Source organism: Ranitomeya imitator, chromosome 2 (assembly GCF_032444005.1).
Source record: "Ranitomeya imitator isolate aRanImi1 chromosome 2, aRanImi1.pri, whole genome shotgun sequence".
NCBI classification, from domain to species: domain Eukaryota; kingdom Metazoa; phylum Chordata; class Amphibia; order Anura; family Dendrobatidae; genus Ranitomeya; species Ranitomeya imitator.
In genome coordinates this window covers 226708098-226721422 of record NC_091283.1, presented here as the reverse complement: position 1 = coordinate 226721422, position 13325 = coordinate 226708098, and the positions used below count along the sequence as shown (strand labels likewise).

Genomic DNA, 13325 nt, shown 5'->3' with positions numbered 1-13325 from the left:
TTTTTCCCTAACTGAGGGGGTGATGAAGGGGGGTTTGATTTACTTTTATAGCGGGTTTTTTTAGCGGATTTTTATGATTGGCAGCCGTCACACACTGAAAGACGCTTTTTATTGCAAAAAATATTTTTTGCGTTACCACATTTTGAGAGCTATAATTTTTCCATATTTTGGTCCACAGAGTCATGTGAGGTCTTGTTTTTTGCAGGACGAGTTGATGTTTTTATTGGTAACATTTTCGGGCACGTGACATTTTTTGATCGCTTTTTATTCTGATTTTTGTGAGGCAGAGTGACCAAAAAGCAGCTATTCATGAAATTCTTTTGGGGGAGGCGTTTATACCGTTCCGCGTTTGGTAAAATTGATAAAGCAGTTTTATTCTTCGGGTCAGTATGATTACAGCGACACCTCATTTATATCATTTTTTTATGTTTTGGCGTTTTTATACGATAAAAACTATTTTATAGAAAAAATAATTATTTTTGCATCGCTTTATTCTCAGGACTATAAATTTTTTATTTTTTTGCTGATGATGCTGTATGGCGGCTCGTTTTTTGCTGGACAAGATGACGTTTTCAGCTGTACCATGGTTATTTATATCTGTCTTTTTGATCGCGTGTTATACCACTTTTTGTTCGGCGGTATGATAATAAAGCGTTGTTTTTGCCTCGTTTTTTTTTTCTTACGGTGTTTACTTGCCTTGCGCAGGTGTGTACTATGGAGGACAGAGAATGAACTTCAATCCAATATTGCAGTCAGCATGCAGCCAGCGGGTAAGGAAAGGGTGAATCAAACACCCGAAAACCCCACCTCTATGGCTGAAAATTGTTCCCTCCAAATTCAGGTGACAGAGTCCCTTTAACTATACAACTATAGGATTAGTAATGGATAGGTTTTTATAGATGCCTCTCCTTTACTAACCTGTGGGCATGATGTCACCTGACAATACAAAGGTGACATCAACCCAACAAATATGAACCCCGCTTGCTACCGCTACAGGGCAACTGGGAAGAGCTGAGCCAATCGCCAGAACTGGGGCATCTAATAGATGTGCCTTTTGTGGGTGGCTGCGAGTTGCTATTTTTAGACTGGGGCGGTCGAAATCCACGGCCTCTCACCAGCCTGAGAATACCAGCCCCCACCTGTTTGCTTTAGCAAGGCTGGTTGTCAAAAATGGGGGGACCGCATGTCGTCGTCACGACACAGCTGTTGAGTGACCAGTGGCTCCTTTCCTGGTCCTATCACCTAGCTCGCCCTGTTCCCCGGGATACTTCATATGGTGAAGATGCCGGGGCCTCCGCCCTTGCCTTATCTCCTAAGTTAGCCCTTCATATGTCACCTTCCCCCACCCAGGGAAGGTGGGCACTACTGTGATCTGCAGTACACCAACCCGACAAACAGGGGAAAGAAAACAAGGGGAAACTGAAAACTCCAAACACAAAATATACATTCCCATATAACAGAGGTATTTACCAGGGTGTGTAGGGAGAGGGAAGAAGGCAAAACAGGGAAGGTTAAGGGATTATCAAATGTACAAACCAAACAACAGTCGCTTATAACTCCTCCAGCACTCCTTCTCACACCAACTCTAACAAGGACTTGGTAATAGAACCCATATTTTATAGGGAAAAGGAGTGGCTAATAAAGCTCAGCTGAACACAGGGATTTCCAACATGGCCAACTAACCCATGTTCTGCTGGAAGAAATAAACACATTTAATAAACCGGAGAAGTGCTTCTTCTCAATAGCTGAGTAGGAGCAACCAGACGCTGCAGTCTTCTGGCTCTACTCCGTTGCAGTAACCCAGTGACAATACCCCCTCTTCAAAGAGGGACCTCCAGAACCTCAGGGCCAGGTTTATCAGGGTGTGCAATTATGAAAGGCTCGAACCAGTCTGGCGGCATGAACGTCAGAAGATGGTACCCACTTCCTCTCCTAAGGACCATACCCCTTCCAATGTACCATATATTGAAGTGACCGATGAACAAGACCAGATTACCATCGATAATGACAAGAGAAGGTGGTAGAGGTGAAGGTACAGCAAATGCCACATACTTCATGAGAAGCAAACAATGAAAAACGTTATGGATCCTAAAGGTAGATGGTAAAGCAAGGTGGAATGCTACCGGATTGATGATGGCTATAATCTTAAAAGGACGGATAAACCTGGGACCCAGATTCTCATAGTGTCCTTCAGATGTATTGAACACAGTCTTCCACTCATCCCCTTCTTTAATGCGGATGAGGTTGTACGCCTTCTTGAGGTTCATCTTAGAGAACCATTTTGCCCCTACAATTTGATTGAAGAGGTAAGGGATAAGGGGAAGCGGATACAGATCACGGACAGTGATCGCATTGAGTTCCCGGAAATCCAGGCAAAGCAGTAAATCCCCATCTTTTTTCTTAACAAAAAAGAACCCCCGCAGCAATTAGAGATGAGGATGGTCTGAAATGACCCTTAACCAGATTTCTGTAATATAGTCCTTCATGGCCTGCCTCTCTGGACCTGAGATGTTATAGAGTCTGCTCTAAGGCAGCTTGGAAAACACATCCCCAAAGTCTGACAGTTTCTACCCCAGCCAACCAGTTACCAAGCAGTGTCCTTGACAGTATGTACTCCATGTAGTCACTTCCTGTGTCTGTCAATCAATTACTGGATTGTGCAGGGAGAGCCAAGGAAGTCCCAGTAACACAGGTGGGGGCAGGCCCTCAAGCACATAGCAGTTTAACACCTCAGTTTGCATGGCCCCCACCTGTAGCCGTAAGTCTCGGACCACCTGCGTAAAGTGCCCCTGCCTAAGGGGGCGGAGTCAATAGCAATAATGGGTGTGGGTCTGGACAATGTATGTTGGACAAGGCCTTGGTCCCGGACAAACCTAGCGTCGACCAAATTAAACCTCGCCCCACTGTCCAAGGAAGATGGAAACATCCACCTTATGTCTACCCACGTAATGTAATGTAGCTGGTAAGAAAAATTGTGTCCTTCCCACCAAGGTAATAAGTACATCCAGGTTGCCAACCTCCCCGCAACTCGGGCCCACTAGTTTTCCGGCGGCTGTTTAAATAGAGGTCAGGAAGGACACAAAAGCTCTCAAAATGGCCCTTTTTACCACAACAGAAACACACGCCACCCTTACGCTGGACTACAGACAATTTGCCAACATGAGACGCCACACCCACCTGCATGAGTTCCACAGTTGGCGCAGTACCAATCACCCCGGACCCCGGTCCTCCCGACCCCAGAGGTGACTCCTTATGTCTCTGGCGAAGACGGCAATCAACTTGGATCACCAGATACATGGCTGCCTCAAAGGAGTTAGGAGTCTCATAGAGAGCTGAAGCATCTTTTACTCTCACTGTGAGCCCCTCACAGAACTGACTTCGGAGTGCAGGGTCATTCCACCTAGTGTCCATGGCCCACCTCCGGAACTCGGAGTAATATTCCTTCGTTAGGCGGTCTCCTTGCTGAAGTTGGCATAGAGACAACTCAGCCAAGGAGACATGATCAGGGTCATCATGCACAAAGCCCAGAGCCTGAAAAAATCCCTCTACCATCTGGAGTGACTGAGTCAGACGGAAGAGAAAACGCCCATGCTTGTGGGTCCCCCCCGGAGGAGCGAGATAACTATTCCCACACGTTGCTCCTCTGTACCTGAGGATACCGGATGCAACCTGAAATAAAGTTTACAGGCCTCACGGAACACAACAATCTTGTCAGGCACCCCAGAGAACCTGTCCGGTAATGTGACCTTGCCTGGGGGGGCGAGATCCCCACACCAGATGTAACAGGGTGCCGTGAAACCACCGTGCGCAAATCCGCCATCTCCAAACTAAGCTGCTGCAATAGCCCTGTCAGAGCTAAGATTGGATCTATCTCAGATAAAAAAAATGATTGCTGTCAGAGTTAATGACCTGGGACCAGGGGCTCTGTTCCTGGCCCTAACACTAGGGGGCACCCCTAGTTCTGGCACTGTTCCCCAGGATACTTCAGATGGCGAAGAAGCTGGGGCCCCCGCCGATGCATTATCTCCTATGTTAGCCCTTCGTCTGTCCCTTCCCCCCCCACCCAGTGAAGATGGGGCGCTACTGTGCACCGCAGTACACCAACCCAACAAACAGGGCAATAAAAACAAGGGAAAACTGAAAACTGCACACACACAAAATATACACTCACATATAGACACAGGAATCCAACAGGGTGTGCAGGAAGGGGGAGAAAGCAAAACAGGGAAGGATAAGGAATTGCCAAGCGTACAAACCAAACAACAAGTCCCTTATAACTCCTCCAGCACTCCTTCTCATACCAACTTATCTCCCTCCTTTAGCCATGGGGCAAAAAGCTAGCTCTGAGGGGGGTTAGTAATAGAGCCCAGATTTTATAAGGAAAAGGAGTGGCTAACCGAGCCAACATGGCCAATTAACCCCTGTTCTGCTGTAAGAAATAAACACGTTTAATAAACCGGAGAAGTGCTTCTTCTCAGTGGTGGAGTAGGAGCAACCACACGCTGCGGTCTTCTGCCTCCAACCCCTTGGAGTAGTTTTTTTTCAAAATTATTTATTAAAATTATTTCTAAAAACAGCATGGGGACCAATCTTTTCTTGATAACCAGCCTTGCTAATGCTGACAACTGAGGGTTGCAGCCCACAGCTGTCAGTTTTGCCTGGCTGGTTATCAATAATACAGGAGAAATCTTGCCGTATTTAAATTTATTTATAGCGTAGGCAGCAGGTGATGAATACTCTCATAAGCTGCTGCCTTTTCTCGCTGTTATTAGTAGCAGCAGGTGTTTGCTGATGGGAGTAATACTCCCATCTGCCACCTGCTCTCGCTGATATAAGTTGAATATAACTTCCAATATTCTTCCCTGCTCGAGCTGATCGCCAGAAGAGCAGGGGAGAATGATGTGAGTGGTCTTCAGCGTCCGATGCCGGAAAACAGCGCTATCTGTACCGCTGCTTCCCAGGCATCGGTACATAACACATGGATGACACCTGTGTGTCATCAGTGTGACATCATTGTACACTTGTGCGGGACGTTTTGCGGCCCGTGCTGCTGTTAAAAAATGGACATGTCAGAGTATTTTGCCCACGGATACACGGTCCGTGGAAAAACACTGACATGTGCGTAAACCCATACACATGAATGGGTCTATGTGTGTTGTAAGTGTCTCCGGTACATGTGAAAACTGTCACCACAAGTACTGGGACACACTGAGGCATGAAAGAAGCCTTAGAGGGTGTATAGGGGCCATCAATTGAGTTACTGACAATACTAAATAGACAACACTAATGGCCGCTGATGGCTGAGACATCCTTGATCAAAGATACAATATTGATTAGAGAGGCGGGCACAGAGCGAAGGGGCCGCTGTGCAAGAACTGTATATGGGGCTATTGCAATCCAATATTAAGTCTGTGACCGAAGAGATCTGCTGTTTTGGAGGTATAAGTGGGCCCCCTTGGCTCTTGGGCTCTGTGTGGCTGCCCAGGGATGTCTGCACCCTGATTGATGCAGCAGTATTACTGGGGTATTCTATTACTGGGACATTACTGGGACATTGTATTACTGGGGCATTCTATTACTGGGACATTCTATTACTGGGACATTATATTACTGGGCTATTATATTACTGGGCTATTATATTACTGGGCTATTATATTACTGGGGCATTATATTACTGGGTTATTATATTGCTGGGCTATTATATTACTGGGGCATTATATTACTGGATCATTATATTACTGGATCATTATATTATTGGGGCATTTTAATACTGGGGCATTATATTACTGGGGCATTATATTACTGGGGCATTATATTACTGGGGCATTATATTTCTGGGACATTACATTACTGGGGCATTATATTAGTGGGACATTATATTACTAAGACATTATATTACTGGGGCATTACATGACTGGGGCATTATATTACTGGGGCATTATATTACTGGGGCATTATATTACCGGGGCATTATATTACTGGATCATTATATTACTGGATCATTATATTATTGGGGCATTTTAATACTGGGGAATTATATTACTGGGGCATTATATTTCTGGGACATTATATTACTGGGACATTATAAAACTGGGGCATTACATTACTGGGGCATTATATTAGTGGGACATTATATTACTAAGACATTATATTACTGGGGCATTACATTACTGGGGCATTATATTAGTGGGACATTATATTACTAAGACATTATATTACTGGGGCATTACATGACTGGGGCATTAAATTACTGGGGCATTATATTACCGGGGCATTATAATACTGGGGCATTATATTACTAAGACATTATATTCGACCCCGGAAGAAGAATCAATCGAAATGCACCTTGGGGTTTAATGCAGGTCTCGTGTGGTCCTACTGAGGTAATTACCGTATGTTTGGATAATTACGCTATTACTAGAAATAGGCCCGATGCTATTGCATCGGGAGTGCGGTGAAATGAACATCTGTGTTCAAATCCCCTGCCAAAGCCAGGTGGCACCGCTCATTGGCTGAGCCCCCCTGGCGCTCAGCCAATGAGCAGAGCGGGATTCAAGTCCCCCGTCCCGCCGGCTGAGCCAATGAGCGGTGCCACGCAGGATTTGATTTCCCAGCCAAACCTCAGCCGGAGGGCGGCTCAGCCAATGAGCGGAGCCGCTCGGCTTGGGATTTGAATCCCGCGCCACTCATTGGTTGAGTGGTGCCACGCGGCTTTGGCGGGGTATTTGAATCTTGTGCCGCTCATTGGGTGACCCCTGCCGCTCAGCCAATGAGCGGCGCAGGATTCAAATTCCCTGCCCTGCAGGCTGAGCCAATGAGCGTTGCCGCGCGGGATTCGAATCCCCCAAGCCACGCGGCACCGCTCATTGGCTGAGCGCCCCTGGCCTCAGCCAATGAGTGGCGCGGGATTCAAATCCCCCGCCAAAGCCGCGCGGCTCTGCTTATTGGCTGAGCCGCCTGCCGGATGAGGTTTGGAGGGGGATTCAAATCCTGCTTGGCACCGCTCATTGGCTCAGCCGGCGGGCGGATCAGACAATGAGCAGTGCCGCGCGGCTTTGGCGCGGGACTCAAATCCCGTGCCACTCAAAGCCACGCGGCACCGCTCATTGGCTGAGCTGCCGCCGGCTGAGCCAATGAGCGGCGTGGGATTCAAATCCCCCGCCAAAGCCGTGCGGCACCGCTCAGCCAACGGGGTGGGGGATTTCACTGGGGAACACAATTTTTTAAGAGTTAGGTCAGACAACTGTTCTTAATTAATTTTTGGATGCTGAATCCAGAAATTATCTGTTTTTCTCTATCACGTCAAGTTTTTGAACTATAGGATTTTTGTCTTCTCAAAACTATGTAAACTACTGTACCTAAAAAGTGTTTTTGTTTTTTTTAAATAGTACAAATATGAACAAAAAATGAAATATATAAGAAATAGGCATGACAAAGTTGTGACTACTCTTACAAGTTGCCACGTAGCTCTATATGAGTCGAATTGTAATCAGATAACAAGTCTTATTACAGATATCAGTGCAATTGTGCTTCTCTGGCAGGTAAGTTGTGTAGGAAAAACTTGACGTGCTAGAAAAAAAACTGACTACATTTTTGGAATCAGCATGCCAATTTTAGTATAAATCAGCTCAAAAACCTAACTCAACAGAAATTTTTTTTCAAATTGTTCCCCTGTGGGGATTTAAATCCCGCGCCGCTCATTGGCTGAGGCCAGGGGAGCTCAGTAAGTGAGCGGTGCCGCGCGGCTTGGCGGGGGATATGAATCCCGGCCGCCATATTGGAATACCCATAACTTGAGTGTTCCAATGTGGCAGTCGGCGTAGTTCCAATGTGAGCAGCCGGGAGAGGAGTGGCTGGCGCTGCCGATCTCCCGACTGGAATAGCGGTGACGTTATTGTCACTTGTGGATGCGCAGTTCGTGGCCTTCCAGCCGCGGTGGATTGTGGGATAGCGATACAATCGCCAGAAGCTGAGACAGAGCCAATTGGCAATTATATATTAGATGCTTGTGGAACCGCATCTGATCTCTTTTAGATAGGAGGCATCATTACAACAATTTTGTGTATTAAAAGTTAGTTTTAACTTTTGATATACGGTAAATAAAATATATATTTTAAAACAATACATTCTACAGCCTGTCCAGTATGTGGGAGGTTTTTGGTGGTAGATATTGATGAATGTGTTTTGAATTTTGATTTCATTGACTAAAATGTATACATAAAACATTATAATACTGGGACATTATATTACATTATATTACTGGGACGTTATATTACTGGGACTGATTTGCTGATTTTTCCGATATGGCATTACATTTACTATCCATGCACTTTGATGTAAACAGAGATTTGCCTTCATGAATCATAAGTGCTAAAAAATAAAAAGAACATTTTCTGATTATTGATAAACCAACATATTGCATTCACAAGTCATGGTGTCAGAGCCAAGTTCAGAGTCATATTTGTCTTAGACCTGTAGCAAAAACAACCGACCCCAGCAAAGGTTCAGTGGAAAAATCCATCTATGTTTTTGCAGTTCAGTAATGTGGAGACGCCAGAGAGAAGCTTGAGGTGTCGCTATGGCAACAGCACCCACAGTCTTCTCCTCCACATCTAGGATGTCGGTGTACATGAGAGAAACCTATCCTCCCACGTCCATGTGCTTACAGGCAAGCGATGCTAGTTACACTGGCTGACAAGGACCGCAGGGCAGGAACAAACTTCTGGCTTTGGTTATCGCCCCCACCTGCGCAGGGCAGGAACAAACACTTCTCGCTTTGGGGTATCACCTCCATCCTACTTCGGGCAGGTACAAACACTTCTGGCTTTGGGGTCCTGCCCCCATCCTTCACCGGGCAGGTACAAACACTTCTGGCTTTGGGGTATCGCTCCCATCCTGCATCAGGCAGGTACAAACACTTCTGGCTTTGAGGTATCGCCCCCATCCTGCACAGGGCAGGAACAAACACTTCTGGCTTTGGGGTATCGCCCCCATCCTGCACAGAGCAGGTACAAACACTTCTGGATTTGAGGTATCGCCCCCATCCTGCACAGGGCAGGAACAAACACTTCTGGCTTTGGGGTATTGTCCCCATCCTGCACAGGGCAGGTACAAACACTTCTGGCTTTGAGGTATCGCCCCATCCTGCGCAGGGCAGGAACAAACACTTCTGGCTTTGGGGTATCGTCCCCATCCTGCGCAGGGCAGGAACAAACACTTCTGGCTTTGGGGTATCGTCCCCATCCTGCGCAGGGCAGGAACAAACACTTCTGGCTTTGGGGTATCGTCCCCATCCTGCATCAGGCAGGTACAAACACTTCTGGCTTTGAGGTATCGCCCCCATCCTGCACAGGGCAGGAACAAACACTTCTGGCTTTGGGGTATTGTCCCCATCCTGCGCAGGGCAGGTACAAACACTTCTGGCTTTGAGGTATCACCTCCATCCTACTTCGGGCAGGTACAAACACTTCTGGCTTTGGGGTATCGCTCCCATCCTGCGTCAGGCAGGTACAAACACTTCTGGCTTTGGGGTATTGTCCCCATCCTTCACCGGGCAGGAACAAACACTTCTGACTTTGGGGTATCGCCCCCCACCTGCGCAGGACAAGAACAAACACTTCTGGCTTTGGGGTATTGCCCCCCACCTGCGCAGGACAAGAACAAACACTTCTGGCTTTGAGGTATCGCCCCCATCCTGTGCAGGGCAGGAACAAACACTTCTGGCTTTGGGGTTTCACCTCCATCCTGCGTCAGGCAGGTACAAACACTTCTGGATTTGGGGTATCGCCCCCATCCTGCGCAGGGCAGGAACAAACACTTCTGGCTTTGGGGTATCGCCTCCATCCTGTGCAGGGCAGGAACAAACACTTCTGGCTTTGGGGTATTGCCCCCATCCTGCGCAGGGCAGGAAAAAACACTTCTGGCTTTGAGGTATCGCCCCCATCCTGTGCAGGGCAGGAACAAACACTTCTGGCTTTGGGGTATCGCCCCCATCCTGCATCAGGCAGAAACAAACACTTCTGGCTTTGGGGTATCGTCCCCATCCTACATCAGGCAGGAACAAACACTTCTGGCTTTGGGGTATCGCCCCCATCCTGCACAGGGCAGGAACAAACACTTCTGGCTTTGGGGTATCGCCCCCATCCTGCATCAGGCAAGAACAAACACTTCTTGCTTTGAGGTCTCACCCCCATCCTGCATCAGGCAAGAACAAACACTTCTTGCTTTGAGGTATCACCCCCATCCTGCTTTGGGCAGGAACAAACACTTCTGGCTTTGGGGTTTCACCTCCATCCTGCTTTGGGCAGGAACAAACACTTCTGGCTTTGGGGTTTCACCTCCATCCTGCGTCAGGCAGGTACAAACACTTCTGGCTTTGGGGTATGGTGGTACCAATATTAAATCTGAGTATAAAGCACATACGGATGTTCCAGCCTCTCAGTTTAGATGAATATCCCTGCGCCTGATTAGTGCAGGACATTACAGACTTGTAGTTTTCTAGGTTTCGGGATACATGCCCCTTACCTTTGCCACGTGAGATGCTTGTCAATGCTTTATCCATCCTGTATGGCACATAGGAAGTAATTTCTCTGATCCCAGTATTCCCACTGCTCCCAGTCTACTGCTCTTCTATCAAACTGATTGTTGTTTGTTTCCCAAGATAGATCCCAAAAGGAGGACGGTGACAGGAAGGACAGCTGCTCAGCCGTACACCACACCCTCCTGAGCTAGCGGACGGATCCGTTCATGTCACACAAAATAATGGAAAATGATGGTCTCCAGAACATAATCCATTGAGGACCGAGCGCTGGTCACCAGCTACATAGATGGCACATGGAAGAAATGAATGGCTGGGGCTACACTCATCTCTGACTGCTCCCATCTGAACATCAAGATTCCAGGTCCATCCATGGATCCTGCAGGACTCTAGAAGAGCCAGGCCCCTGGTGGAGCTCAGAACCCAGAGAAGATGTCCTCTGTACAGTAGTGTGACTGTCTTCTGAACAGGACTCCTGCTTTGTGAGAGGAGCGAGGGATATTTCAGTCGTACAGAGAAAATGTGGGGGGGGAGGAGAGGAAGGAACTTGGTGTTTTATTAAACGTCTCTCCCCAACTATTGTTTCCCCCACCCTATGTTTCCTTCCTTCACATAACGTAGTGCTTTCCTCCAGTGATAACGCCTCCAGCAGGGCTCCGCTTTACTGTATGTGCAGCCAGATTTTCCATATGATCAGGATCAGTACATTATAGATAGAATTCTAATTGCATGTAATAATACACAAGAAATAGTATCTGGTGATGAATCGTCCAGCCAGAAAGTATCAGCGTAATCCCGGAATGAGCACTGGGTCCATTAGTAACAGTACTTGTGTAATGGCCGTTCATGGAAATATGCAATGTGTGATGACCATGATTAGTATCCGGGCTGATCATCAACCATCAATGTGGCTGTGTGCACACGTTGCTGATTTTTCGCGGTTTTTTTGCGTTTTTTTCGCGATAAAAACGCTATAAAACCGCAAAAAAAACTGCATACAATAAGCATCCCATCATTTAGAATGAATTCCGCATGTTTTTTGCACATGATGCGTTTTTTTCCACGAAAAAAACGCATCACGGTAATAAACGCAGCATGTTCACTAATTTTGCGGATTTCCTACTATAAAATGCATTGGGAAATGTCCGGAAAAAAACACCTCAAAAACGCATGCAGATTTCTTGCAGAAAATGTCAGGTTTTTCTCAGGAATTCTCTGCAAGAAATCCTGAACGTGTGTACATAAATGTGTGCAGGACCAAGTGGTGCAATGTGGGCGAGAGATGTCTGAGGGGTCCGACCCTCAGCACCCGCAGCCCCTTTTGGTTAAGTTCCCACAATGAGATTTTGGCGCCATATATATTTTTGCTGTACAAACACTCTTACAGTTCCAGAAAAGTGGATGAGAGGATAGAGATGTCATGGACATTGACCTGCTGGAGTCCAGAACATGTCACAATTTCCTACGTACCTGAGCTGTGCACGCCGGAAATGCACTGAAATGCCTGTGATCGGTACATGTATCAATGGAGTTATCAATGCCAAATATCAGAGCCGCTTTATAACACGACACCCCAACAAGGGACAAAACTAAGCATCAAAAACGACACAAGTCACCTAAGAGGTGTAGGAACGGTGCAGAACATCTGCAACGTCAAGAACTTCCCAAAAACTCCTGGTGGGAACGTGGCCTCACACCAAGCACTGTCCGGTTATACAGACCAGACCGGCACTGAAGGGTACAGCGGGAATAATGAGGGAAACGGGGCAGCTCCAGGTAACATCTGACTGATCTAATGTTGATGACCTTCCTAAGGACAAGCCCGTCCATTACGGAGAAGCAGAGCAGCTCTCTAATCCCACCTCACAGACACGACATCTGGGAGACAAGGAAGTTGTTCACCCTCCCAATGATGGAGCAATACGCAGTATCCCGGTGAGCAATCCCATCAGTACGTATGCTTCTCCGCGCTCATGCGTCCCATCGCTGAATGCAGAGGATATCTGCAGCCGGGTGTGAACAGCGCCACTATCACAGCCTCATTAACACCACCATTTGGGATTGTAAAATGCTCGCTTTCCCTCACACTTTCTAAGCTGCCAGAACACCTTCCAGGGCTTCATTATTTAATTAATGACACTTTGTTACTTTACTGCCTCATTTGTTCAAAGGTGAAAATAAACATTCATCTCCACAAAGGCTCCATACAGCCGCAGAAACAGATGCCTCATCCGTGGCTCCAGGTACATCGGCATCTACCTCACATACTGCCATACCTGGCTCCATACAGTCACAGATACAGGTGCCTCATCCGTGGCTCTAGGTACACCGCCATCTACCCCACATACTGCCATACCTGGCTCCATACAGCCACAAATACAGGTGCCTCATCCGTGGCTCTAGGTACACCGCCATCTACCCCACATACTGCCATACCTGGCTCCATACAGCCGCAGATACAGGTGCCTCATCCGTGGCTCCAGGTACACCGCCATCTACCCCACATACTGCCATACCTGGCTCCATACAGCCACAGGTAAAAGTGCCTCATCCGTGGCTCCAGGTACACCGCCATCTACCCCACATACTGCCATACCTGGCTGATATACAGCCGCAGATACAGGTGCATCATCTGTGGCTCTAGGTACACCGCCATCTACCCCACATACTGCCATACCTGGCTTCATACAGCCGCAGATACAGATGCCTCATCCGTGGCTCCAGGTACACCGGCATCTACCCCACATACTGCCATGCCTGGCTTCATACAGCCGCAGATACAGATGCC

At 47.4% G+C, this 13325-nt stretch overlaps 1 protein-coding gene across 4 annotated transcripts in view; it reads right to left on the bottom strand.

Annotated features, from left to right (window-relative positions):
* Positions 1-13325, bottom strand: part of NHSL2 (NHS like 2) — a 522837-nt gene that overhangs the window by 262501 nt on the left and 247011 nt on the right. The window contains exon 1 of one of the 4 annotated variants that reach the window (XM_069748660.1): positions 10525-11023. The exons of the other annotated variants lie outside the window; for them this stretch is intronic. Within the exon in view, the coding sequence (XP_069604761.1) occupies positions 10525-10561 (37 nt within the window). The 5' untranslated portion in view covers positions 10562-11023. Of the gene's footprint in view, positions 1-10524; positions 11024-13325 lie in introns of those variants that run through there. 4 annotated transcript variants of the gene reach the window in all.